The 27,216-nt window shown below is 39.6% G+C and overlaps 1 protein-coding gene across 4 annotated transcripts in view; it reads left to right on the top strand.

The window, feature by feature from the left end:
* Window positions 1–27,216, top strand: part of LOC134369517 (3',5'-cyclic-AMP phosphodiesterase 4D) — a 335,504-nt gene that overhangs the window by 144,934 nt on the left and 163,354 nt on the right. For all 4 annotated transcript variants that reach the window (XM_063085989.1, XM_063085988.1, XM_063085986.1 and 1 more), the window contains one exon: window positions 252–301. In XM_063085989.1, coding sequence (XP_062942059.1) covers window positions 252–301 — 50 coding nt within the window. The remainder of the gene's footprint in view (window positions 1–251; window positions 302–27,216) is intronic.

Here is a 27,216-nt window from a genome sequence, read left to right as displayed (position 1 = left end):
ATCAGCTTCATTTACCCCAAAGTCTATCACTGTGGGATTTAAGTTTTCTTTTTTGACATGTGTGACTTCTGAGCCACAGTACAAAGGGCACCTAGAAACTTGACTGCCTAGTCTGAAAGAAATCTTCATTTGCATGTTCTAACTTAAAAATAAGCCTTTAAAGTAAAATGCCTTATCTGAAATGACTCAGAGAGTACTCAAATCAACAAGCACTGCATATTTACTGCTGTGTATTTTTCTCTTTTTGCCAGAAGATCACCCATGTGCAACCAACCATCCATCAACAAAGCCACCATAACAGGTAAGAATGATCTGGAAGCTTATTCTTCTCATGTCTAGAAAGAAACCATCTTCCAAAAGTCAACATAATACTAACTCCAACTTTATACTGTAATTCTAAAACTTTAAAGAAATGAATTCTTTATTCTCTATGTTATTATATCTAGCATTGATCTCACAAGTTGTCCATTTAAGCTGTTACTTGGAAAATCTTTACTGCGTTACCATTTTTTTTAATAACCATTTAACTTTGTGCATATACTCAGTTTAACATTGCTCTGGGCATTTGTATTTTGAGAGATAGCATTACTTTCAAAATGTTTACAATTTTGTTTCCATATGTATTATCAGCATAATGTTAACATGGGGTAGCTTAGTTTAATGAAGGTAAAAGCATAAATAAAAGGGTACCTTCTTGGTTAGTCAATATCCCAGTGGTGCATAGGAAGGAACATCATTTCAGTCATCCTTATTAGAACCCAGGGAGCCGAGAATAAATTCTGTTTGAGAGCAGAGAGAAGTTGTCATATGATATAGGAAAGTTCAATGAGATAAAAAGAAAGGGATTCACAGATGTTTGGGAAAGAAAAGTGGAAGAAAGAATGAGGGAAGTAAAGGGAATAAAAATAAAATTATCCCAATACCTATTAGTTTGTTTTAGACACAGAACTTGAGCTCACTGAACCAAAAACAGAATGAATGATTTCATTTTACTGAACCTGAAACCAAATTGAATTCATTTAATCATGTCTTGAAACCCCAATTGATTCATTAAAATAATTGTCCCAAAGAGAAAACCTATGTTTTCTAAAATTATTACCAGAAGAAAATTGACATATCCTCCAAACTAGACCAAAACTTCGTTTGATTTAAGTGTTTTCTGTGGACTCCAACTCATAATATGCTAAGGAGCTCTTTATTAGTTATTAATGAATACACTTTGCTTGAAATTTAACTTTATCATGTGCAATCAACTGGTTGCCTTTGTGGTCACTACGTCAGAGTTGATTCTGGAACAGTTGCTAATGCTGTATTCTTTGCTGAATGACTGTCAAATGGAACTTGCATTTCAATGAATATTAAATTAGTGGTTCTCGTTTCCCTGTTTCTCTCTCAAGATCTTACTGATTTTCATGATTGATTTTCATGATCTCATGATTTTCAATTGCCGTTTTATAATATACACGTGGTTCACCAGTTTTGTTCTTGACATCGATCAAGAGAGCAATAAAAATTCTATATACCAAAATAAATTCTTTGAGCAATAAATTTCTTCAGAAACCCAGATTCAGTATAAAAGAGCCTAATATGGAAGAATAGAACTGGATCCTTCTGTTTCTATGCGCTTTCCTGAATATGTTGAGAGATGAACAAGCCCGCTTTTGTGAGCATGTGCCTTAGCCCTCTAATAAGAGAAACCACGTGGAACCTGGTCCCCAGCCCTCTGATGGCCATAAAGAAGGACTACTCTGCTGCCCCCACCTCCACCCCCACCATTTTTTGCAAGAAGCAAGACTGACATTGTGGTTTGAGCAGAATGTAGTGCTGTTTTGGTCCCTGCAAGCTTTTTTAGCTTGAGGTCACATATGACAGGATCCTCCCAGAGGAGCAGCTTCAGTTACCAGTGGAGACTGTTGTGTCCAACAAGAGGTGGTTGGATGCTCGGTCGTCAGGGCAGCTGCCCAGCCTCCCTGGCAAATGCTTGGCACAGATGAACAGGAGAGCAGCTGCACTGAGAGAGCATGGACTAGGTCTTAAGCACAAGTAAGAGACCTCATAGAAGTTCCCAGAAATGTTTAAATATTATTGCGGCCCTGGAGCAATACCAGAAGGAACTATGAACCACTGACATCAGAGAATTGAAGTTAATATGGCTTCATTTGTACCCACAAGTTCCTGATCTGAGGCCTGGGGACAGGAGGTCTACAGAAATATCTAGGAAGGGAAACTAATTAACTGTCATTAACTGTTAGTGCAGCTGGGCTCCTCACAAAGCATAACAGGAAACTGACTAGAGAATGGAAGTCTGTTTTCTTACCCAAGCACAGCAATCAAGGTGGGAACATGAGATGGGGTATGGGGCAACAGCAGGGAAAGGTTCCTCTCTCTGAGCCCATTCTGAAAAAGTGGGCCCTTAAAACCATAATAATAATAACAACAACAATAACAATAATAATAGTGGCTCGGACTTTGAGAGTAAGACGTGAGACACTCAGAAAAGGTGGTGCCTGGGTTTCCCCTCCTCGGCAGCTGACTGCTCAGGCCCTACCCCGCTGCTCCCCCCATGGTGTTAGATCTCGCCTGTACCTCTACTGTAGTCCTGGGAAGGGCAGAGAAGTGTTAAAAGTAGTCCATGGGGCACCCTTTAAGATGAGTATGGCCTCCTTAGAAATGCTGTTGAAGGTTGGAGGAGCAGTGTAGCCTAACAGTTAAGCTCATGGCCTGTCCACAAGGCTGCTGAGGTGCACAGCTCCCGGCATCCTGGAGGTCAGAAATGTAGAACATTACCAACACGACACCCTGTCTGCCCAGAACTCAAATCATGCTCTATCATGATAGCTATGTGGCCCTGGGCACGTTACATACCCTTTCTCTGCCTTGGTTTCTCCATCTTTGAGATGGTGATACTACTTCATGCAGTTATTGCTGTGTGTGACTCTTAGCATGGCACCTCACAGAGTCAGCACTCAATAAATCATTTTTTATTTTGTTTTGTTCTTTTTATTTGGTTTTGTTTCTAGGGCCCACTGCATACATAGAACTAGGGATATCTTGGTCAATACAGGCTGCTATAAAAAAGTGTCATAGACTGGGTAGCTTACAAACAGAAATTTATTTCTTACAGTTCTGGAAACTGGAAAGTCTGAGCTCAGGATGCCAGCACGGCAGGAGTTTTAGCAAGGGCTCTCTTTCAGGTTGCAGACTGCCATCTTCTTGTCGTGGCTTCTCATGGAGGAAAGAGGGCAAGAGGTTAGTCCCTTTATAAAGGCACTAATACCATTCATGAGGCCCTTATGACCCAATTACCTCCCAAAGGCCCGAACTCAAATACTATCACACTGGGGGTTAGGATTTCAATATGAATTTTAGGAGCACATGAACATTCAGTCCATAACAAGGGGTGATAGGAAGAACAGGCCAAAGAGATGAAAAAAAAACGGTAAGGAACGGTGAAAGAAAGACAGGCTTGCAGGATCGTAATAATAAAACCTGTGGATCCCCCAACATGGTCATAATGGACACACTTGCTTTGAGCTTGTCAACATGGTATTGCTCCCAGATGGCATCCTTTATTCTCATCACAGTCACGGCTGCTGGTGACTTAGTGATAGAGATGATAGACTACTCAGATTATTTCCAAAATCTAAGAACTTACTTTAGCGTCACAGTTTTTTGAAGGAAAAAAATTAATTCTCTATAACTTTTCCATAAGCCAACTCTTTAATTTTTAAAAAATAAGAGTTAAAAATTTCAACTGTCTACATATGCCATACCATACTTTCTAAGAATTTTTCCCATAGAACTTATAATACCCTTTTCCCCCCCTTTGAGGTTATTTCATTTGTCATGTATCAAAGCCAGGAAAGTTTGATTTTATGTCATTGGGGTTAATTAAAGCATGTTAGTCACTTGCCAGTTTTTATTTACATATAGAATAGGTAAGTATATGTATAATCTAAAATGACCTAACAATTCTTTTAAAATATGTCTTCTAAATGTGCGTCTATAAAGGAGACTTACTAGAAATAGCTATTTTGTTCTTTGGTGTGATATAACAAAAACATGGTGTGTGGCATTTGGAGCCTGGGTGCCAAACCTGTCTCTCTCTTACACTTTATATCCTCATTTGAAGAATGGGCATCTGAGTACCTAACTGTCAGGGCTGTTGCAAGAATTCAAGGAGATAAGTTATGTAAAAGATGGAGTTCAACAGGTGATGATTAACTCATCAAGTGTTTCTTCCCACAATCCTGCCCCATGGCTGATGTTTTTTTGTTCCTAAAGTTAATTTAAAAACTGAAGAGTAGAGAGGTTGCAGGGACGTTGGTAACGCATCAGCTTTTCTGGTACATTTCAGCTATGGTTTTGTTTCCACGCGGTAATGGCAGGCCATTTCTAGTAATGCCTCTATTCCTCAGAGGAAGGTTCACCTGCCCTGGTCCTTAGCTGCCCATGCATCCCAGAACTAAAAAGAGTGTGTCAAAACATGAGAGGGCAGCAGAGAGGCAGAGATGCCCCAGCCATATCCGTGCTGGGACAATGACTCCCTGCTTCTGGAATAGAGCCGTGTCACTCGGGGCACAATCAGTCCTTTTGAGCATTTTATTTTCAAAAGATGTTAAGAAAAGAGTTATGCAGCCACCCCACAAAACTTTGTCATGTCTTCACAATATCACTTTCACTATGTTTATGAATTTCCATATTTTCAACCTCTTTATTTAATAATCTTGGATTTGAAGCTTTTCAAGCAAGAATGTAACTCAGAGAGAAATCTACTCAAATTTACTTACTTTGAAGATGAGAAAACTGAGACCTAGTGAAAGGACATGCTACTTAGTGGCAAGGCCAGGAATAAACATTTGGTTCCTTTTTCAGAGTCCAGGGTCTTACATGCCTATAAAATAAAATAACCCATCAGATTAGGATAGCCTTCACACCCACACCCTTCAGAAGTATATGTTTTAGAGAAGTAAAAGAAGTATCAAAGAATATAAATTTTTGATTAATAGATGTAGCATTGGATTATTTGCACTTGACTTGAGCATTATAAAATATCTTGTCCCAACTTCTCACTGGGCATGACTTTATAATCAGAGCTATTCTGCTAATATCCACTGATTATATCCTAGAGGCAAAAAGATAGCAGCCTAAGGCAAAGGACTTCTGGCTTTTAACTTTAGAAAATAAAAGTTCTTCTATCCAAGTAATAAAACTGGACAACTGTCTACTCTTTACCTGTAGAGGAAGACACATGATATAGTGACAAGGTGACAAGCATAAAACAGCACAAAAATAGGTTTAGTCCAGAAAAAAATGTGGTGTAAGTCTCCACTCCACTTTGTATTTTTTCACCCTGAGCAGTCATGGCTCCATTAAAAAAAAAAAAAAGTGCATTCTAAATAGAATTTAGTAAATTGATAAGTAGAGAATTAAAAAGTAAACTATCCAAATAATACTAATCAGTCAAAATACAGTGAAAAGAATTTTAATCTTGTGTGTTTAGTATTCTCCTAAAGCACAAAGCGGATACTAAGATCTAATAAGGGGGAAAAAAACAACAAAGATATTTGACTGGAACAATGATTTTATTATCTGGGCTAATCATTTAATGCTTTGAGTTTATTAAAGGAAAAGAATCTGAGCAACTATTTCATGATGATAATGATCTAGCTACTTACTTAGCTCTACCTTTTAAGTCTATGTGTGTGGTAAAAACAAGTAGTATATATAATACAAAAAGAAAAGTATAAATAATAGTTGGGAGCAAGAGCCACATGAAGGCAGAGGGATCTACATGAGAGAAATACATAAATCCTGAGAAGACTCTGAACTAAAACATGTGTGAAGTCAGTGTGTGGGGAGGACGGGAGACCCAGCCCCTGCCTGAGGAGCCCATCTTTTCAGCAGCCACCAGCGGCACCAGCCTCATCATCTGGTGCTTTTTGTTTTTTTCTTTTAATCAGAGTATAGATTATGCAACACTTTAATAATTGCAGAGAGGGAGAGTTCAGTAGGCTTTTTGAGGAACGTGATTGAAAAATGCTGAAGATACTTTATGTTTAAAAGCTTTAATAAAAAATTAATAATGATTGTATCTGTTTGTACGCTGACTTGTTTGGAGTTTTTTGCTTGTTTTACTTTAGCACTTAATGCATCTAATGACTGTTGAGTGTTATAAATGTTTTAAGCTAGAGGAGCTTACTTTTACAAAAATCCACATGTGAAAAACTTTTCCAGGAAAAGCATTGAACTAAAAAATTTGCTTAAATGCATGGATATGACTATTTATTAAGATTATGATTTTTTAGAGCAATGAAAGTCTGTTTTCTTCCTTATAAATTGGCCAGTTTTGCCTTCTCATGCTTTTAGTTAGATAAGTACAGTTATGCCTCTTAACATATAAAAAGACTGGGTCTGGGCCTACCCCGAGGCTCACACTCGGGAGAGTGTGGCACTGGGAGCACAGTGGCACTCCGCTGAGGGTTCGGATCCTATATAGGGTTGGCCGGTGCGCACAATGGCTGAGCGTGGTGCGGACGACACCAAGCCAAGGATTGCAATCCCCTTACCGGTCACAAAAATAAAAATAAAAAATAAAAAAATAAAAAGACTGGGTCTGACACAGTGACTTTTTGACCAGTAATGAGTTGAAGTTATACTTGGTTTTTGAAACAGTGAAAACAAGTGATATGTCATAATCATGGGGGAAAATTACTTATTTAACTGTATCTCTATTGCCTGAATATCTGATTTGGATACTTTGTTATAATTTTAATTGAAATTATTAGAAGAGTCTGCATATTCATTTAGTCAGCACAGCAAAAAGGTTATGAGTCAAGCCATAACCCAGCTTCTCTCTTACTAGCTGTGTAATTTTGGTCAATTTACTTACATTCTCTAAGCTTTTGTTTTTTCATCGGGAAACTCTAAGTCAACGCTTAGCATTGTGTTGGGAAAATAGAACAATTTAATCAGGCCCCCTGGCCTTGGGGCAGGTTGGGCGTGGTGCAGCATTCTTTGCGGGCAGGTTGTGTGTGGGTGGAGTTTGTGCGCCTGCGCCAGGCATACTGTCTTGGGAGGGCCCGCGCCTGCAGCCAAGCTCTCCAACCTGTGACTTCCAGGGACCTGTTTGCCGGTTACCTAGCTCACAGACCTGCGTGTGAGGGGTCTGGGGATGTGAAGGGTTTGTGACCCAGTCTGTGAACGGGCTCGGGGGGTCTGTGAGCTCCAGACCCAGCCCTAGCTCGACAGTTGGCCCAGGTGGTAGGACTACAGGCAGGTAAAAGAGCTTGACTACTGGCGTGGTCGTGTAGCTTTACAACTGGTGCTTTGAACAGGATTACACATTATGCCAGCACTACACATTGAGTTTGGCACCCAGAATGCATTCAACAAAACGTTAGTTATCATTATTGCTGTAATTTTATTATTATTGTTATTTTCCATTTACTCAGCAGGTATTTTCTATGCACCCTGTATATGGAACACAACGAGGTGGGGTTGGAGGTAAAGACATGAGTAAAATGTGACAATGTGACTGCTGGCTCCAAGGGACTCATCTTCTAGGGTGGAAGGAGTTCTGGATAATTAAGGACTAGCTAAGTTCCGTGACTGCAGCCTCTTCAAATGTACTCGCATATATTTGAAGGAGGGGCCGAGTAGTTCTACCTAGGGAAAGCTCTGCTGAACTTTGAAGAATCTGGTGTTCTCCCTAAGGTTAGGGAAAGATTAACTCACACAGGGAGACCAGCACGAGTGAGATAGATCTGGAATGCCTGTCCAGATCAGCGGATGGGGAACTGTAAAGGGCAGACAAGTTTGAAAGTGTACACGAGCAACTGAGAATGAGGCTCCAAAATCCTACAGATTAAGGCAGTAGCAGTGGAGGCCTATATACATATATTGTGCTTTATCTTATGGGCAATGGAAGATTGCCCATCATTTTTAATCAGGAAAACAAATATGCATTGCAGAATGACAGCAATTGGAAGCAGTGTGGAAAACAGACTAAAAGGAGAAAAGACTGGAGGCAGCCCATCCTCCTTAGGAGGCTGTTACAGGCCTCGTGCATGATACAGATAACCAGGCTCTGAACTGGGGTGGGGTATGCGGGGTGGAGATGAGGGAACGGATTCACAACTCTCTTCAGAGATGGAGTTGAGAAGACTCGGGGGTTGGGGAGTAAGGAGAAGTAAAAAATGAAATTGTATATACAGATAGTCATCACAGTCTTGTGCGTATGCATAAAAGACTGAAAACAACCCAAGTGCTAAATGATATGTGAATCCTTTTAAGGCGTAAAATAACTCCTATAATAAAAGTTTTTAAAATTATTCATTGATGAGAAAATTTTAATGATGTAGAAAAATGTTTTTATTTGACAATACATGATAAAGTGCTATGTGGGCCACTGCCACACACTTAGTGCATTTTAATTGTGTATGTTGGATCCAATTTAAGACACTTTTAGATATTAACCAGTAACTAGCAAAGACAGATGGCTTTACCATTTTACATTAAAACTAGTGACAAACATGTAAGTATTTCTCAGGTCTCGGTTGTCAGTTTGCCTCTCCTCATCTAGAAGAGGTACTGGTGAGACACTGCCTAATGACACTTCAATATTAGGGTGCCACAGTTGAGCGTTAACTGTATTTTCAAATATTATCTCTTGAATACGGCAGCACTCTATTGACTACTGCCTATGACAAGACTGCCCTATTTTTCTCCAAGTGATCAGAAAAGCTACCATGTAAATAGAGACTAAATGTCCCCAAAGTCTACTGCTGCCAGTATCCCTTCTTCACTACCCTGATTTTAAAAAGGGCAAAACTTCCCAAACCTGCTTGATCAGAGGAATCCCCCAAGGGATACTTGAAAACAAACACAAAAAGACTGATTCTCAGATTTTCCAAAACATCATCTTTGAAATAACGCTCAGGATACAGATTATTAACAAGTGCTCTCAGGTAAATGATTCAATCAGCCAAATTTGGGAGAATAATGGAATACTGAATGAAGTGGATGGAGTGCTGCCTGTGAACAGTGTTGTCATTGAGTTGCTGGTATCTTGTAGGAAAATTCCTATCTTTCCGGAAAATGTGTGTAGTGACACTGACACCCCCACCTAACAAACAATGCAGTCTAGGATAAACAAGATAATGTGTGTGAAGTGCTCTGCGATTACTGGAAGGAAATACAAGGTGATATTATTATCTGTGCCATCCTCGTCATCATGGCGTCATCATCAGGGTCGTCATCTCTTTTATCTCTCAAAATGTTTACAAGATTTTAATTAGACCAGCTTGCTCCTGTGTGAGAAGAAACTGAAGTATCGTGTCCGTGTTTGTGTAAGGGGGTGGGAGTGAGTTTGGGAAAGGTTATGTTTAGTAACTGTACTCTTTTTGTCTTCTCAGACACAGTACCAAGTCTCCTTAAAAAAAAAAAAAAGAAAACCACAAAGGCTGCATTCTTAAGTCACTTCCTTTATCCACAAAGTGCTTCACACCCATTTACGCCTTAAAAAATATTCTAGGCGTACTCAGAAATGCAATGACTGTGGTGGGGCAAATCACTGCAAATTCCTTTAGAGCTAATTTCTCAAATTTTACTGGTTAAATGTTACACTGAATTGTTTAACTCTATGAATAAATAAGGAGTTCACTTACAGTGTCCTTTTTCTTCTCAAAAAATTCTTTAAAAATCAGTTGGATATATTATTAATACAAATAGTAATACAAGTTAACATCGGCTGACATTTGATATGGACTAAACAATGTACATGCATAATCTCTTTTTAAAACTTTACGATGTCGAGAGACGTAGACACTGTTGCTGTTCCTGCTGTATCAATGAGAAACTGGGCTAGAGAAGGTAAATAGTTTGATGAAGATACATAGCTAGCAAATGGCCAAGTATAGATTGTCTGACTCAGGGGCACAATGTTAAGTCCTCTGTCTCTTAAAATTTATTGACATATACACACAGACAATCTTCTCTATCTACTATTCTGTGAAAGTTATTCCCTAGGGATTTTTGTTTCTTTCTTTCCTTTCTTTCTTGTATTGTCTTTTCAGTTTTTTTGTTTTGTTTTTTGAGAGCAGAAAATAAACGTGTGCCATTTATTACTGAATGTATACGAGTGGAGAGTCGAACGGGAGGAGGAATAAGATCGATGGATGCAGAGAAACCCTTTGGGAAATCCTGAGAAATCAGTTATATCAGCTAAGGAAAGGCTTCCTGCCTGGGATGTAGAATTCCTCGAGCATTCTTCAATTCCTACAGTTCTCTTCCTGACTCTGCTGAAGTGCCTGTTGTCTCCAGAGCACCCAGGGCCAGAGCATCAACAAGGAAAGGCCCCAGATGTGTGTGACAGGGAGGCAGACAGAGGGTTTCAGAAGAATCGTGGTCAAGCAGTCTGAGCCTCAGCGCTGACCTTGCTTCTGGAATCATTCACTAGTAATCCCTGAAAGAACAGGCTCTACCAGAAAGGGATATTTACCTTCTCTTTGTGTGAAGCCTGCAACAGGCTCTTCGTGTTTGTTATCATCTTCTTGGGTCCCATTTCTAGGCATGAAATTCCCTAGCTCTCTATCTCCCAAATACATTCCTCTAGATATTTCTGATGCCTAAATAACCAGTGGTTTTTAGTGCTCTGCCTTCATTCTCTTTCTTGTGGTTCTTTGTCAGCACTCTTGGCCCTGTGGAAGTATCTCTAATGAATTCACTGTATTCTACATGCCTGGCAAAACAGATGGGTGTTTATGATATGCTTTTCCAGATATGTTTCTGATGTTTGCATATTTCACACTGAATTGTCCGCGTGCAGGACTTCATTTCTGTATCTTCCTGGATTTGCTCTTTCACTCAATCAGTCCCTAGTATCTGAAAGACCGTGCTTAGGCTCTGAGGACCCAATGAGACATAAAATACCTCTAGAGAGCTTGAGGACCATTACCCTAGAGGTCTGTGGATCTTAAAAAGATAAAATGCATTCTGTTGAGTGATAAAGAGCATGAAGTAAATAGAAACAGAGGGTTTATAAATGAATGGATAAATGAATAAAATGAAGAAGGGAGGAAGGAACAGAGGGAGGAAGAAATGGGACAGGTTAAGATCTTTTTCCTATAAAGCCAGGAAGCTGCTTACCGTGTTATTTAGCTTAGAGATTGAACAATGTTTGAGGAACCAATTCAGGAACTTAGGGAAAACTTAGAAGAAAGAAAAAGTAGAAGGCTGAGAGCAATAAAAGAAGAAATATTTTCCAAATAGTCAAGAAGGAAAGTAGAAAAGGACTGGTCGTGGAGATGAGACCTTAGAGTTGAGGAACAGGTAAGAATATCTAAGATGCCTCTGAAGTCACTGACTGCAGACTGATGGTGTGACTTGACTAAAATTGTTCATATTAGAAATAGACCTGGGTTTTCCCTTCCTATAGGCTTTTATGTTTTTAAAAAATTCCAAACCTTGGTGGGTTTTGTTTGTTTTGATATGCAAATCAAAATCTATGTGGAGGAGGAGTCAGAAACTCTGGGTTTCTTGGCTGGCTGTCTTGCTCACCTACTTTAACCTCAGACAAGTTACTCTACTGTCCTGAATCTTTTTGGTTAAAATGCAGTGAACATTAATGAGACATACCTAATTTTGAGGGACCATGTGAGATAATCCATGTAAAAAATTTGGACCAATGTCTGGTACTTAGTAAATGTTAGATCTTACTAAAAGGCGTATGGAAAGTACTTTATATATTGAAAAGCATTATAAACCATCAATAGACATTATTACATTTTTCAATTATTGTCAGTCCTCAAAGTAGTCACCTTTGGAAACTGTACACTTTGAGCCCTGCAGCCATTGCTGAAAGCATTTTGAAAATGGTTTTAGTGACAGTTTGCAGGCCATGCAAGAAAAATCCATCTCACTGGTTTACTGTCACACTTCACTTTTGACAAAAATATTATTTCTTTTTTTTTTTTTTTTTTTTTTTTGGTCGTTTTTTCGTGACCGGCACTCAGCCAGTGAGTGCACTGGTCAGTCCTATATAGGATCCGAACCCGCGGCGGGAGCGTTGCCGTGCTCCCAGCGCAGCACTCTACCAAGTGCGCCAAGGGCTCGGCCCAAAAATATTATTTCTAATATGATTACCAACTCTATTTACTAGACAGAACATACAGATTCCTTCAAATCTCATCCTCCAGCCTCCCCACTAATTCTCAGGGAATTGGGAATTCTTCCAATATTCTTCCTTCAAATATCTTCAAGGTAGCTTAGATGAGGCTAAGTCCAGAAAAGAGGCCATTCTCAAGGGATAAGACAGTTTGGACACACGTGGAAGAAAGATAACATAGACTCAAGGCAATGTCAAGACAGGAAGTCCTAAAATCTTTACAGTGATGACAGCGTATTAAATAAGTATACACAGGTTTTCCCAGGTGCCACTTTGAAGGAGAAAGTTTCATGTGAATTCTAGTCAGTTTGTGAGGGAATAAAAGCCATCTCTAGGAGATCTCTTTTTTATGTTTCGGCCACATGCCCCATAGTCCATGTCTCTACAGATCCTCACAGTGAGTTTCCATTTCCTGGAAACTGCTGAAGGTACTGGAAATAAAGGAGAAAGCCAATGTGTCTGAGCCCATTGGCCCAGAGAGGGGCCTGAGATCCCTTGTCATTTCCACAGGAAGGGCAAGCAGAGGAAATTATTCTGGCATTTTACCATGCCATTATTGCTCAGTGAGTCTATTAAATTATTGCTGGGCACTTACATTGCCTCCTCTTGTGCTTTGAGGATTCCACACAATTCTCCCCTTGGCTGGCTTATAACTTCCCCTTAGAGAATGGTGTATCAGCAATGATCCTTTGGTTGCAAGACAAAAACCAACTCTGCTAACTTATACAAAATGGAATTTAATGGAGGTATATTGGAAGAATTCCCAATTCCCTGAGAATTAGTGGAGAGGCTGGAGGGTGAGATTTGAAGGAATGAGTGCATCTTTAGAGTGCTAGAAAGCCACAAATCAAGGGGAAAGTTTCATAGCAGGAACAGTATAGTAAGTCTTGGCAACTGTTTTTAGTATCTTAGTTATTCTGTGTAAGAGTCCAACTGCAGTGAAGGGGTCTAATTGGTCTAGTTTGGGTCTTTGGCCTTGGCTAAAACAGAACAGGGCATCTGGCTTCAGTTCCACCAGACTGTAATATAATGTGGGAGTATGAGCCTGAGTTACAGGGCCAAATTTTATGGATTCAGATCCTAGCTCTGCCACTTACAGATGTCTCTCCTAAGACAATTCATTTCACTTTCTGAAGCCTCAAATCCCTCATTTCTGAAGTGAGCATAATACCAGTAATTACCTCACAGAGCATTTAGAAAAATTACTTGAGGTGATATTTATGAAAAGTAAAGCAAAATGCATGCACACAGTAAGCACTTGATGATTGTTGGCTATATTATTATTAAGATTATCCAATGGAAACACCAAGTAATTTCCTGAAAGAAATTAGAGTGCTCTTAGAAAGGGGAAATACATACTGGTGGGCCAAAAAATAAATATCAATTATATTGAGATAAGAGAATTGGCCTCAATGCACTATTTGTTAATTTATTTCTCAGTTAAACTGCTCTTTATGATACTCGGTTTCTTAGGGATGAGGGATGGCACCTGTTTATTTGGGAACCCAGTTCCTCTGAGGGCACAAAAATTATTTGACTGCCTGGGCATTGGATCGACATGGATTTATTGATGCCTCCTTTATGCTTAGTTCTATACAGGGTGCCATGACCAGTGGCTACTGGTTTACTTACGAGTATAGGAGCCAAAGCAAGAAATAATTCGCATTTCTATGACCCTTCCTTCATAATAATCTAAACAGACTGTTGTCTGTTAAATCACTTACTTCAAGGGATGGGGGATGATAGAAAGAGAATTATTTTCAATCCTCTCAACTTTCTGAGAACAACATGTAAGTAGACCCCCAGTACATGAATGAGTTGGGTTTCTAAATTCATCTGAAGGTCTGCTGTTTGAACTTTAGTGCCCAACACATGGGCACTTGTCAAAGGCTTCTTGGCAACAGCCTCCACCTCCATTCCAGGTAAGTGCAGTTTTCTCAAGGAGGAAGAATCAGAAGGAGAATTTGAGGTCACCTAGAAAGGCATTTAGGTTCATCAGTGGAATGAGACAGGTTTAAATCGCTCAAGACCAGACTGGCCAGTTAGCTCAGTGAGCTAGAGCGCGGTGTTATAAGACCTAGGTCAAGTGGATTGCCTTACTGGCCAGCCGCCAAAAATAAAAAATAAAAAAAATGGAAGCTTACCATAGAACACTGCACAACTTACCCACCTGTAAGGTCGAGTCATCATTAAGAAGGAAGCCCAACCCCATCTCTGGAGAGCAAGACTGAGTGTCATGTACCATGACAGAACCAGTCAGATAGAAGCTTGCTGTCCCCACAGCTGCTTTCTACAGAGCCACTGTGGCACTGAACTCTGACTGCATGATTCCCCCTGACCTCCACACTCTCCCATACCACACTCTGATCAAACTTCTGAAGCCACCCAGCCTGTAGTGGGTCCTGGCCTTTGTCTCTAAATCTATCATCTCAGCCCCAGCTTCTGTCTAGATTAGCCACATCCTACACATGGTCACTCACCTCACCTGGGCCCAATTGGGCCCGTCCACCAACCGCTGTATACCATATCATCCAACACTAGGAGGGCATTATTGACTAAAAAGTGGAAGTACAGCCACCCTTGGCGTAAGTTTTTGTGTTTTTTAAGGCACGTCTTTTTCCAAGGGAGCAGCTAATGTTGCAAGACGGTGGGCTTTGGATTCATTAAATAAGTACAGAGAATCCTGGCTGTGCCACTTCTTAGCCAAATGACTTTGGGAAAGTTATTCTCTGAGCCTTAATTTCTTATCTATAAAATTGGGATAACAGCAAACCTATATCAGAGGGTTAAATAAGAATCAGATGAGTAAGCATCAAGCCTAGTATCTGACACATGGTAGGAACTAAAAAAGAAATACTAATTCTTGAATAATTTTTTCTTGACTGTATTATGACACTTCCATCAATGAGCTTCAGAGGCAAATGAATAATCTTTAGAATTGGAGGCCCAATGTAAGCAAGGATAAAGTAAACAATTAAATTTCTCTTAAAGTTATTTTCCTTTACTTACTTGTCCTTTATTGTCTGTGTTCATAAGAAACAAGCTATGCCTGCAAAAATGTCTGCCTGTTTCTATGGCCAGTTTTTTTCTACATGTTTAAATTCCTAATTGTGCACACAATCTTAGTCACCATATTTTCATGTGAAAGCAATTAAGACTCATTTAACAGCCCTCTCTCTGGAAGGTTTTGTTCTCCATCTGCCACAAATCACATTTCCTAGGAACATGTTTGATTTTGAAACAATGTGAAAGTACTGTTCATTTTGTTCAAATTTCATTTATGTACCATTTTTTAAAGTGATGTAAATGGACAGCCACAAAAAGCTCACCAGCTGGTTAAAACAAGACATCAAAGAAACCATTGAAATGGTGTAAAAAAATTAAAGAAAACTAACGTACTGGGGCAAAGCCAAATAAAAACCATAGTCTGATAAACATTCCTCAAACACGTTTCACTCATAAAAACTATTTACAACAGATTTAAAATACAGGAAAATGGGAATACACCCGATTTCCCACTCTAAATCTTGCGCTCCGAAACCAGAAGAGGAAAACATGAAAAGATTAAATTTGTAAGGTTTTTTGAGAATCAGTACAATGCTAGACGTTTTAATAGTAATATCCTCAGAAGAATCCAACAGATTTGTGTGATGCATTGTTCATTTAAAAATCAATCAGATTGGGCTGGCCAGTTAGTTCAGTTGGTTAGAGCATGGTGCTGGTAACACCAAGGTCCAGGGTTCAATCCCCATACCAGCCAGCTGCCAAATATTAAAAAAAATCAATTAAATAAGTAATAATACTTTCTCACCACAGGGGAACTTCATTTCTATTTATTGGTTCAATAGGCTTCTTTAATTTAGAACTTGAAGTAGAAGCTAATCCTTGATCAAATTAAGGGAGAAAAAAGAATGACTAGGTTCTAAACACAAATAAGTATGAACTGGTAACTCTAGAATATAGCAAGATTTAAAAGAAGAGGAATGAGCTTTTCTTGAATATTTTGAAAATTATATATTACAATTCAGAAACATAGCTTGTGGAAATGGTACAGTTTTCTCTCTCCCATTGTTGGGGACAAATCACCAACCCAATTCATATGGTAAATCCCTATTTGTTTGTCAATTGGATATTTTGTCCACCAGCTTCCTAAGGCTTTTACAAGCTTTCCAAGCTGAACTATTTTGATATCATTGGATGAAAGGTTCTATAAAAGTTTAGAGTATAGTTGTTATTTTGGGCAGTTACATTTGCACGTTTAAAATGCCTTTGTGCAAAATGTAGCCCAATCTACCTTCAAATCAGACCTTCAAAGAAGGGTAGATTCATATGTGTGACAGATCCCCTTAGGTGCTCTTCTATGAAGCAAAGGAAAGCGAAGAGAGGCATCTCCACCCCACTCCCCCACCCTTTCTCTCTTTGTGCGTAAGCATCAAATGGCACTCTAAAAAGACAAGCAAGAGAAAACTTTGCTGGAGATGCAAAGCAAGATACAGTAGGTCTTCTGGAAGAAGTGGTGCCTAACAGCTCCAAAATAGTTGTTAAGTAGATGGAGGGGGGAAATGGAAACAGAGGAAACCATAGTTTTCACTAATAGTGAGTATTTATTAAAAGGCAAATATTTTTTAAGAGCAGCTAAGCTCAAAAATCACATACATGATGTCTGCCATTAAAAATGTTAGTTCCATTGTAAGGTGTAATTAAGAGTCAAATGAGCAGTGTGCTAAGCACTTAAGGTAGTGGTTCATAAACTTGTCTGTTCATTAGAATCACCTGGGGATCTTTTAAAAATTCCAGAGAGTAAAGGGGGTGGGGGACAACCAGAGGTTCAGAGACCAGTTAGACAGTAATGTCAAAGGGTAGGGTATATTAAGGCCCTACACTAGTGAAACAGATAGATAGTAGGAATATAAAGGAAGAAGTAGTTGCAAAAGATAAAAGAAGAACTGTGTAGGATTTAGTAACTTCTAATTGTATGATTTCACTGAGTAGATTGAAAATGCTTCTGACAATGTATGAAATCTTTTATTTCTTGATATTATATACAGGATAAAAATAGGTTAAGACCTGGATTCCAATGTAGAATTTAAGGCTGGTTTATCTCAGTGCTAGATTAACTACATTTTATTTAGGAGAAAATGTCTCGTATATTGAATATTCTAGAACAGACAGGTTCATAATCTTACTTTAACCATTTGGAGTGAAAATCTTTGAAAGGTATGCTCATTCTTAACCTCTTGAAGGAGTGCACTGAGTGTGATTAAATCATTTTTAGTGGCTCTGGTCATCATTATGAACATCGCCTTTTTTACTACTTTGTCATTATCAAATGCACTCAGGAGCTAATGATTTATGAAGGATTTTGGGGTTTTTGCCCCTACAGTAAAGAGCCCCATACCTTGTTGCACTTTAATTTCTCTTCCGCTGCTCCCTTATTGTCCGATGGTCACTTCTTGATGCTACTAGGCCTCGTCTTCTTGGCATCTTTTCTGATCTGCTTCTTTCTCCATGGCAGACCAGATTACCACTATTGCATTGATCATAAAATAGGAGAAAATCAATTCAAAGTAAAAGTGGGGTTTGGGGGCAATCCATCTCTAGAGCTCTAGGTTAGTGAATGCATATAGTGAATAAATTTTTTAATGCATTTAATTGACTTTTCTGGGTTCTTTTCACCTACTTAATGGGTTTGAATTGTATTCCTGGATAAGTAGGTTGTTACTGTACTTCTAGAGATAATAAAATTAATACTGATTTATCATCAACCAATCAACAAAAACATATTTAATTCTGTGCTCTGGGTTTCAGGGAAACAAAAATGAATAAGATATAGTCCCGCCCCCAAGGACTTGCCATAATTGTACATTTGGAAAAGAAACCAAGTATCTTAGTCTCAGAATTATGCCCTAAGAATTCTGAGGACGCAGAGATCAATCGAATTCGGATAACAAGCAATGAAGGTGTCCAGCAAACATGGTATTTCTGCTGGGCCTTGAACACTCCTCAAGGTACTTTAGACTTAGCTAAATGTGCCCTGTGGTCAGACTTTCTGTGATGGGAGCCTTAATAGATGATCGCCACCTAGCCATGGAGATTTAGGATTGCTACCAGTACCCAGCAAAGAGATCCTTTTCGTCCAGGACCATTTGCTATTATAAAAGAGAGATGATCACTTGCAATTTTTTTAAACATGCCTTTGTTTTGCATCTGGCACTACACTTCTGAAAGTTGTGGCAAGAGCAATGACCTCAGGGTTTGGGGACGACAGCTGTAATCCCAGCTCTGCCATTAGTTCCCTGTGTAACTTTTGGTCAGTAATTTAACCTGGTTTTTCCTCTACAAAATGAGGATATTAGAGTAAATAATATCTAAGGATCTAACTAGCTTTTCCTTAATATTTTATTTTTAAAAATGCATGCTTCCATTGTCTTTTTTTTTTTTTTTTTAGTATTTCCCTAAGAAGTGAATAAAAGATACGCCAAGTCAATGTGTGAATTCCACTTTTCCCAGTATGGATCTTTAGGGGATATCCTTCACACCATTTGCTATTTTGAGTTTTCAACAAAGAGTTAAAAGAAAATTCTGGCTCCTCTAGCTAGTAGTCATTCTCTCCAGTTGGCAGAAGTCTTCATGTGGACTTGATGGTTTCCCAGAGCAACAAAATATTAGGGACAGAAACATGTTCAGGGACTCGATTGTATAAGTGACTCAGAGCTGAGAGACCTTTTCCAGCTTGACTGGAGCCCATACTTAGCTAGAGTGGGTATTTGTCTATGCCTGTCTACAATACTCCTCTTACTTGGAGGTACCTATTATTTTGCTTGCTAAAATACAGAAGCCAACCTTGAAACCTGCAGAGAAGAGTTAAATGATCAGAAGGCAATCTTCTTCATTCAGCATGTCTCACACATGAAAGATCAGTGAATATAAACAAAATGAGGAGACTGTGGGCTTTGAAGAGCACATGCCAAGAACATTATGAGAACTCAATAAAAATTCAATGTAAGAGCTACCATTCAAAGCCAGTTATCTCTTTGAGTTAGAAGAACCCAATGGAGGAACCACTCACGCAAATCAATACCTTTTTCCTCCTCTCTGTTGAAGCTACGCATCTCTAACTATGTTTTGTATTAAAATGTGAACTTTTAAAAAAGTTTTCCTGTTCCTAATCTCCTTAAATCCTGAGGTCATCCCCTCTCTGTTCCACCAGTCTGGCTCCATGATACCAATTACTCCAGCTTGTTAAGGGGGTTATTAGCATCTGGGAGTCATGTCTTTTGCTTCTATTCAATGTTGCCTGGAACAGGAATTGGAGGGAGAAGTATTATCCAAGTTTCGTTACTTAAAATCCTCTCTCTTTAGCTGTTTAACCAGGTTTCATCTTAACTATGTGTTTGGTTGGTGGTGTTTTTCTACCCAGTACACATTCTTCTCACTTGCACATGAACAATATCATTATAGTGATTACATAATATTACTTTTTGGAGCAGGCCTATTAGCTCAGTTGGTTAGAGCATGGTGTTATAACATCAGGGTCGACAGTTCGGATCCCCATACTAGCCAGCCAGCAAAAAAATAAAATTTAAAAAATTAAAAAATATATATATATTGCTTTTTATGCTCATTGGATACTTATTGAGTGCCGTTATGATCAGAAACTGGTCTTCTTGGTTTGGACATTGTGATTTAAAATGAATATTCAAACATAGTCCTAAACTTAAGTGGTTTACAGTAGTAACTCTTATCAGAGTAACCATAGCAGCTGTTTGGAAACATGGCTTCAGATCACTTGTTTGCAAATGTCTTTTTCCCTACCATCCTGGATGAAATCGAACCCATATACGTTACTCAACATGTGAAACACATGTGACCCTGGCAGATGATTTGGCTGACCTTGAAAACTACAGCTGTTTAGCCACTTTGAAAACAACGCAATACAAGTGATTTACTAGGCTTGGGTTTTAACCATTTTATGCTGACTGATGGGAATTCTAACCCTTCAGGGAGAAAAAGAAATTATAAAACAATGGAAATGTATCATCCTAAGTATTAATGTTGTCATTAATTTTAATATATTTCCTTACAAAAAAATGCAAAGAAAACTTTGCTTGATGTTACAGGAAAAAAAAAAAAAAAAAAAAAACAGTATATGTTGGCTTTATTTTGCTTTATTTTTTACAAAATTAAGAAATCCAAGTTGATGTTTGTGTCCTCTCCACTGAAATCAAAAGCTGTCTATAATCTCCTACAAACACCAAAGCTTTTTTGCTTACTATAAAATATGTTCCTTGCGAAGGCATTACATAGTGGAAGGTTAATATTCTCTTCCAAGAAGGCTCTGTAGAGTGCCAGTTGCTATGTATATACACTTTTGTAGCTAGAATTTGACTCACCTAGAGTGAAAGAGACCTAAAGAATTTCCACTGTGTATATGTATATCAAAACATTATGTTGTACACCTTCAATATATACAATTTTTTAATTTAAAAAATTTTAAAGTGTACTTTAAGGCAGAAGTTCATTTCTCTTTCTGTGAAAGAATCCGAGAGTGGAAAGTCCAGGGTTGGCATGGTTGTTCTGTCATCAGGGACCTAAAACTTCTTTCAGATATTTCCTCCACCATACCTAGCTTATGGGTTTTGTCTTCATGGTCCAGGATGACTGCGAGAGCTCTAGCCATCACAACGAAGTTGCCAGCAGCATGACAGAGGAAGGGAGAAAGACTTGCACACCCCCGCTTTTTGGAAGAGATTTCCCAGAAATCCTACATAATGCTTCTACTTACATCTTCTGGATGCGAATTTAGTCACATGCCACACCTAGCTGCAAAGGAGACTGGGAAGGATTTTTTTTTTTTAGGATTTTTAAAGGATTTTTTTTCTGGCAGTCCCCTAATTGAGGGATTCCAATCTTTAAGCAGATGAGTCCTCTCCTAACCTGTCCTCCTTGCCTGCCCAGTATCTCTCAAATTCCTTGCCATTCTGTCCTCCTCCTTATTCTTCTTGGGAAAACCAAACTATCAATATCACAATCTGCCCTCATTTCTGTACCCGAACTCCTGGAAGAAAAAAAAGAAAAATCCCACATCACTTCAAGCTGGAATTCCAACAAAGTCCAGACCTCTTACCTCAGTGGACCCTCCATGCACTTGACACTTTGTCCTTGCTCTGCCCCCTCTCAGTCCCCTTGGTGCTTCTTCCAAACCTCCTCCTTCCACTCAAGCCTCCTGACTCAGCAGCTGCTCATCACCTTCCAGCAAATGACTTTACTTGTTGCTTTTTGAAGAAAGGCAGAGTGAAAGCATGAACTTCCTCAACTCCTGCATCCTCTGAGAACCACAGCCATTCCTTCCCTCCTTCTGGTTTCAGCAGATAACGTGTCCTTTCACCTTCCTGCACCCCTGCAACTGTGCCCTTGGTCCTCTTTCCTCCAGCTCCTCGCTTCACCTATTTTCCTTTCTTTTTCTTACATCTTCAGGTTTTTTCTTTTACTCCGGCTCCTTCCCTATTCTTGTCTCTCTCAATCTTAAAAACAATCCAAAGCAAAACAAGCGCAACATTCAGATATAGACTCTTATTGATCCTTTGGCTAGTTCTTTATCTTTCCTTTTTCAGGTAAGTTGCTCCACCTCCTAGTCCCCATTCGCTCCTCCGTCAATCTCAGTAGGACCTTCTCACATGTGCCTCTGCTCCAGCCTCACCATGGTTACCAATGAGCTCCCATTTGCCTTCTCAGTCCTTGCTTATTTCAGAGGCTTTCCTGTTAAACTCTCTCCTCAGTCATTTACTCAGTAAATATTTATTCCACGTGTTTCTGTGGGGAGCCATTCTGTCCCAGGTGATTCCAAGCTCCTCTTGCTGCTCTGAATACTCTTTCTCACCATCTGTCATGGCCTGTCTTCCTCCTCGCTTAAATGTGAGTATTCTAGAAGATTCTTTTTGACTCATTGCTTTTTTCACTCTGTACACTCTTTGATGCTTTCAAGTATTCAGTAGTTGTATTTCCCATCTTACAAAGGTGATTCCCAAAACTCTATATCTACTCAGACCTCTTCCCTTATTTTCAGACTCATTCATACAAAAGTCCAATGCCCACTGATATCCCACTGTTAGAATCCAATTATGTCCAAAACTGAACTCATATTTCTTGCCAAATCTGTTCTTCCTATCTCAGGCACTTTTTTTCCCAGGTTAAAACTTGGAAATTATATACCCCTCTGCCAAATCAATATGTTTCAATTTTATTTTCTAAATATTTCTAAAATTGGTGCTCCTCTTTAAACCACTAATAATTAAATTTATAATAGTACCTCCCTAATTCAGGCAATCATCAGCTCTCCCCTAAATTACAGTAGTAATGCTTGAAATAGTGTTTTTGAAACTGTCAGTTGCATTTAGCATCTTATAAAAAACATGATATAGAATTGAATAGAAAATAATAGAATATAAAACCACATCTATAATATTAAGGATAAGTATTGTTTTATAAAATTGTTGATACACACACAACCATTTTGCCATGAAAATGTATTTCTTACTATAAATCAAAAAATTAGAGAACCATTTTCTTAAATGGTCTGTTTCCATTTTCCTGTCTTTAGCTCTGCTTTCCACAGTGCCACCAAATTTATCTAGTTGAAAAATTAATCTGAAAATGTCACTCTCCTGCTTAAAACTCTTCATGCCTCCCCACCAGCCATGAGATAAAATCCAGTTCCTTGGTGCAGTACCCAAGGCCACTACCCAGCTATCGGCCACACCTCCTCTCCAGTGTGACTCTCTCAGTAGCAGATTTCTTCACCCACACACACCGGGTTTCACAGCTCTCATCATTTGCTTATTCTCTTCTCCCAATCAGCAACTCACTCTTCCCTCCTACCTGCCTGGCTCACTTCATCTTGTTCTTTGGGTTAGTGGATATGTAACATCGAAATCCTTCCTGCTTCCCCAAGTGAACCAGGCTCTTCTGTGTGTTTCCACACCTCCCAAACCTGCCTCTAGCATAACACTAATTAAGTTGTTCTAATAATTGTAGTTTGTGCCTCTTTATTCTCAAAAAGCATGCCCAATACTGTGTCAGTTCTTTTGTTGTATCTTCACTGTACTAGTGAGCTGGGATGGGACACCGTCATGCCCAGCTGACATGTGTGCAATAGTCCTGAAGTAGAGGTCACATTTGTCTCTACTCAGAACTTCTTGAAATGATTATTAAGTAGACAAAGGGCAGGAGAAACCAGCATGGAAAACCTTTTCTCCTGTATGGGAAGGAAACTGGATGAAAACATGTCTCTTAGCCCCTTTGACAGAGGGAATAATTGAAAGACATGAATAATAGATCACTTTCTACATACAGTCAGCCCTCTGAATCTGAATGAGGAAAACGTGAGAAGCAATGCCATGACTGTTTTTGTTTCATTGGCCAATATTTGAAATAACTCACATGGTCCTGCAAAAGGACATGTTTTTGTGAAAAGGACAAAATTCCTTTTGGTGTGGTCTGAGTGGCATTTGAGAGTAGCCTCACAGTGGACAGTAAAGGTTGGCCTTTTACTGCACTGCTATTGGTGAGTCTAGGAGAGCACTATTTATTCAGCTTCTTGGAGACACTAGGGAGTCGTATCTGTGATCTGACAAGTGTGCAGTTCCATGCCAGGAGCACAGAGTGCTGCTGTGATGAGTCTAAGAAGAGGTTTTTGTTTTTTTTTTTTCTTTTTCTTTTGGTTCCTTCCATTTTGTCTTTCCCTCCCTCCCGGATATCTCTCATACTTTAGCTGCCCTACTTTCCACTTTTCTTTCTCCCTTTCTCGAGAGTGGGAGAATGACTCGGTAGTGCCTTCCTTTTCTGCTTGGGCCAATTCTGTTGCGTTGTTTTATGGTCTTGGACTGAGAGCTGCCTCAGCACTCAACAGCAGCCCCGGACGGGAAGACTAATTGGAAAAGCAAAATGACTTCAAGTAAAAGGAAGTGGTTTGTGTTGTGGAGAGAAACTTGGAAAGAAATACCACCAAGAACATTAGGGGCTTTATTTTCTCCACTGTCTACAGCTGGGTTAACACATTTCAAAATAACCAGTCAATTTAGTTAATTCCATCAAACGGATAGTCAATACAGTAAAGGGGAAGAGAAAATAAACAAATGGTTTTTGGATGACGGGTTTAGCTTTGTGTAGCCTTGATCTTACTCATTTCTAGGGAATAATTTCAACTCTTAAGGAAATGTGAACATCTATTTTGCAAACTATTATACGCTGGTTTAATATAAAAATTCATTTACAAATGTTTTCATATTCAACACATATTTATTTTTCCCAAATGTCATTAAAACAAATAGAAATAATATAATAGGCATAGAAATCTGGATTATAATATGCGAAAAGGTTAAAATCATTGGCAGAAATTCATTTCTTTCTTTTTTACCCTTCCACTGTCTTAATACCTCTCCTTCCTACTTCCTCCATAGTATTCTTTTCTCTGCCCTTTTGCTTCTTTTGGGGGGGGGGGTGCGGCTGATGGGTACAGGGATGTTTCTCTTTTAACCTCAGTAACAAGGACGCTATGTGCCAAGCACTGTACTGAGATTTGAGTCACAAGACCACATTTAATTTTCACAACAACCCTTTGAGGTGGGTAGAATTATTATCCCCACTTTATAGAAGAAACTGAGGCTCCAAGAGTTTAGGAAAATTTCCCCTAATCCTTATTCTAGAAAGTGTGGGGCCGGGATTCAAACCTTGGCAGTTATGTTTCAGATTCCGCACCCTGCAAATAACATGCTACTGTTCCCCTCAAGTCTCAGTTCACTTTAGCTTCCTCCACATTCTTTCCTTTCTTGTGTTCTGCACTATACTCTCCCCTTTTTCCTTTCCTTATATCCTCTGCGTCTTCTTTTTCCACTCTTTTCTCTCACTCCTTCTCTGATTTGTCTGTATCTCCCATTCCTGTCTACATCCCTTTCCTTTTTTTAATGCCTCTTCATTCCTCACTGCGGCATCTCCCAGGTCCAGACTGTTCCATCTGTCATTCTTCACTTCTGCTTTCCTAACATCTCTCTCCCTCAGATAGCCGTGGTGCCCAGCTTTAAGCATAGGTCAAGGTGAGGTTATGTTCAAGTAGGAGAGCCCTATCCCTCCGCTCCCATACATAGGGGGCACCGTTAGTGATTACAAAGAGGAGTTTTGTTCCCACCAGAGATCCCACAAATTAGATTATTGTTGAGCTTCAAATGGTCTTTGGTGAGTAGGAAAAGATAATGCCTTTCTCTGTGGTCACTACCAGGAAGTGAGCTTTAGGTAGCAGATAGAAACAAACTGCAGAACTGTGGCATCCAAGCCAAGTACAATTTCTATGTATAATTCAATTGCAGTAAACATTGAGGGATACACTGGGATGTAGTACTTGAAACAAAATCGTATTTTACTCAGGTGACCATTTTTTCAACCTGCCAGTACAGGACAGAAGAGCTTCATTTCCTTGAATGAAAGCTATTTGGTGACTTTTCCTGGAAACACCTTAAACATTCCGGGAAAGGATTCCAGATTTCCAAGCTACTGCCAAAGAGTAAGCATCTTTCCTTCACATGGTAATTCACAAAGGTCTCTCATCGACATATGGTAACATCCTCATTGGATCACCTTGGTTACTAGAAATAACTAGATCAAAATAAATTTCATGCTTACGTGGATACAGGTGGACTAGGGTGTAAAAGTTTTGAGGAATCATCTCAGTTGTAGGGAACTGAAACTTCGTCTTTGGCTTGTAGGAAATAGTGTCCTTCTCAGCACTCCGCCCTTCGTTTGTATAGCTGGTCTGTTTTCGTTCTCTAGAGACAGTTCTCTGCTCCTGGTGTCTTATTTCCCATTGTACCAGTTTGCACATGGCTTGCCATAGCTTCTCTAGCCCCAATTTTACTTCAGGCCATCTATGGGTTTTTTGTTTTGTTTTGTTTTGTAATCCTTCTCCTGATACTAATTACTTTAGTTGCAATTTCTCATTTACAATTGCAATTAGAACTTACAAATTTACAAGTGCAATTAGATAACTTTCCATACGGGAGCAGATCCAGGCTCTTGGTCTATCCATGAAAAGAAAAATCTTTTCACAGGACCAGCAAAAGGAAGGAAAAGAGGGACAGAGAAACGGGACACGATAGGTCCTTATGCGCAAGCGAAGGCGCACACCGAGGAAGTGCACAGGCGTCTTCGTCAGAGGGACGCGTGCGCCCCCCCTTCGCCTTTCTCTGTCCCGGGTGGAAAACTCCTCATGGCCGGGCCCTCTGCCCATCCTGTTCCGCCTGGTGTGCCAGCACTGGCCGATACTTATGTCTGAATATTTATGAGCAGCCTCCTCGGGGCGTGTCCCTACTCTGGTTATTGGCTACTGGTAAGCCCGTGAATTGCCTGTCTTTGAGTTAGATATCCAGACTGGTCCATTTAACAATTTGGACAACATTCTTTTAACAAATAATGTCTTGAGAGTCCCCCACGTGCCACTAAGCAAGGCTCTTGGGATACAACGATGAACAAAAACAAGCATTATCCTTGTCCTTGGTCCCTATAATCTAAAGGCCAGGAGAGGAGAAATAGGTACTAAGCAAATAATCAGTACTAAATGTAAAATTCCAAATGAAATATAAGAAGGAAAAATCCTATGAGATTGGAAGACCAGTGGCCCAGTCTGCCCGTGCTCCTGGAATCTCGTGGGGAAAATAGATACTTCTGTCTGGCAGAATGGATCTTCTGAGAAAATTCTAGAGGGCTGTTGGCCACTGAAGGAAAATGAGCAAGTTGATGCCAAAAGCCATTTTTTTCCGTTGTTTTGCTTCTCTTGCAGAGCTTGAAAAGCAAGCACTTGGTTTCTCTTCCCCCGGTTCTCTCACCTAGAAAAGAATCCTCCTCCTCCTCCTCCTCCTCCTCCTCCTCCTCCTCCTCCTCCTCCTCCTCCTCCTCGTCCTCCTGCACTACCACCACCTCTTCTGAGGCTGCCACCACCACAACTGTAACATCTTTCTCTAAGCTCTAAGGCTCTGAATTTGAACCTCCCACATGGCGGACTC

The sequence above is a fragment of the Cynocephalus volans genome, chromosome 2, assembly GCF_027409185.1.
Source record: "Cynocephalus volans isolate mCynVol1 chromosome 2, mCynVol1.pri, whole genome shotgun sequence".
In the NCBI taxonomy this organism is placed as follows: Eukaryota; Metazoa; Chordata; class Mammalia; order Dermoptera; family Cynocephalidae; genus Cynocephalus; species Cynocephalus volans.
This window is presented reverse-complemented; position numbering and strand designations above follow the sequence as displayed.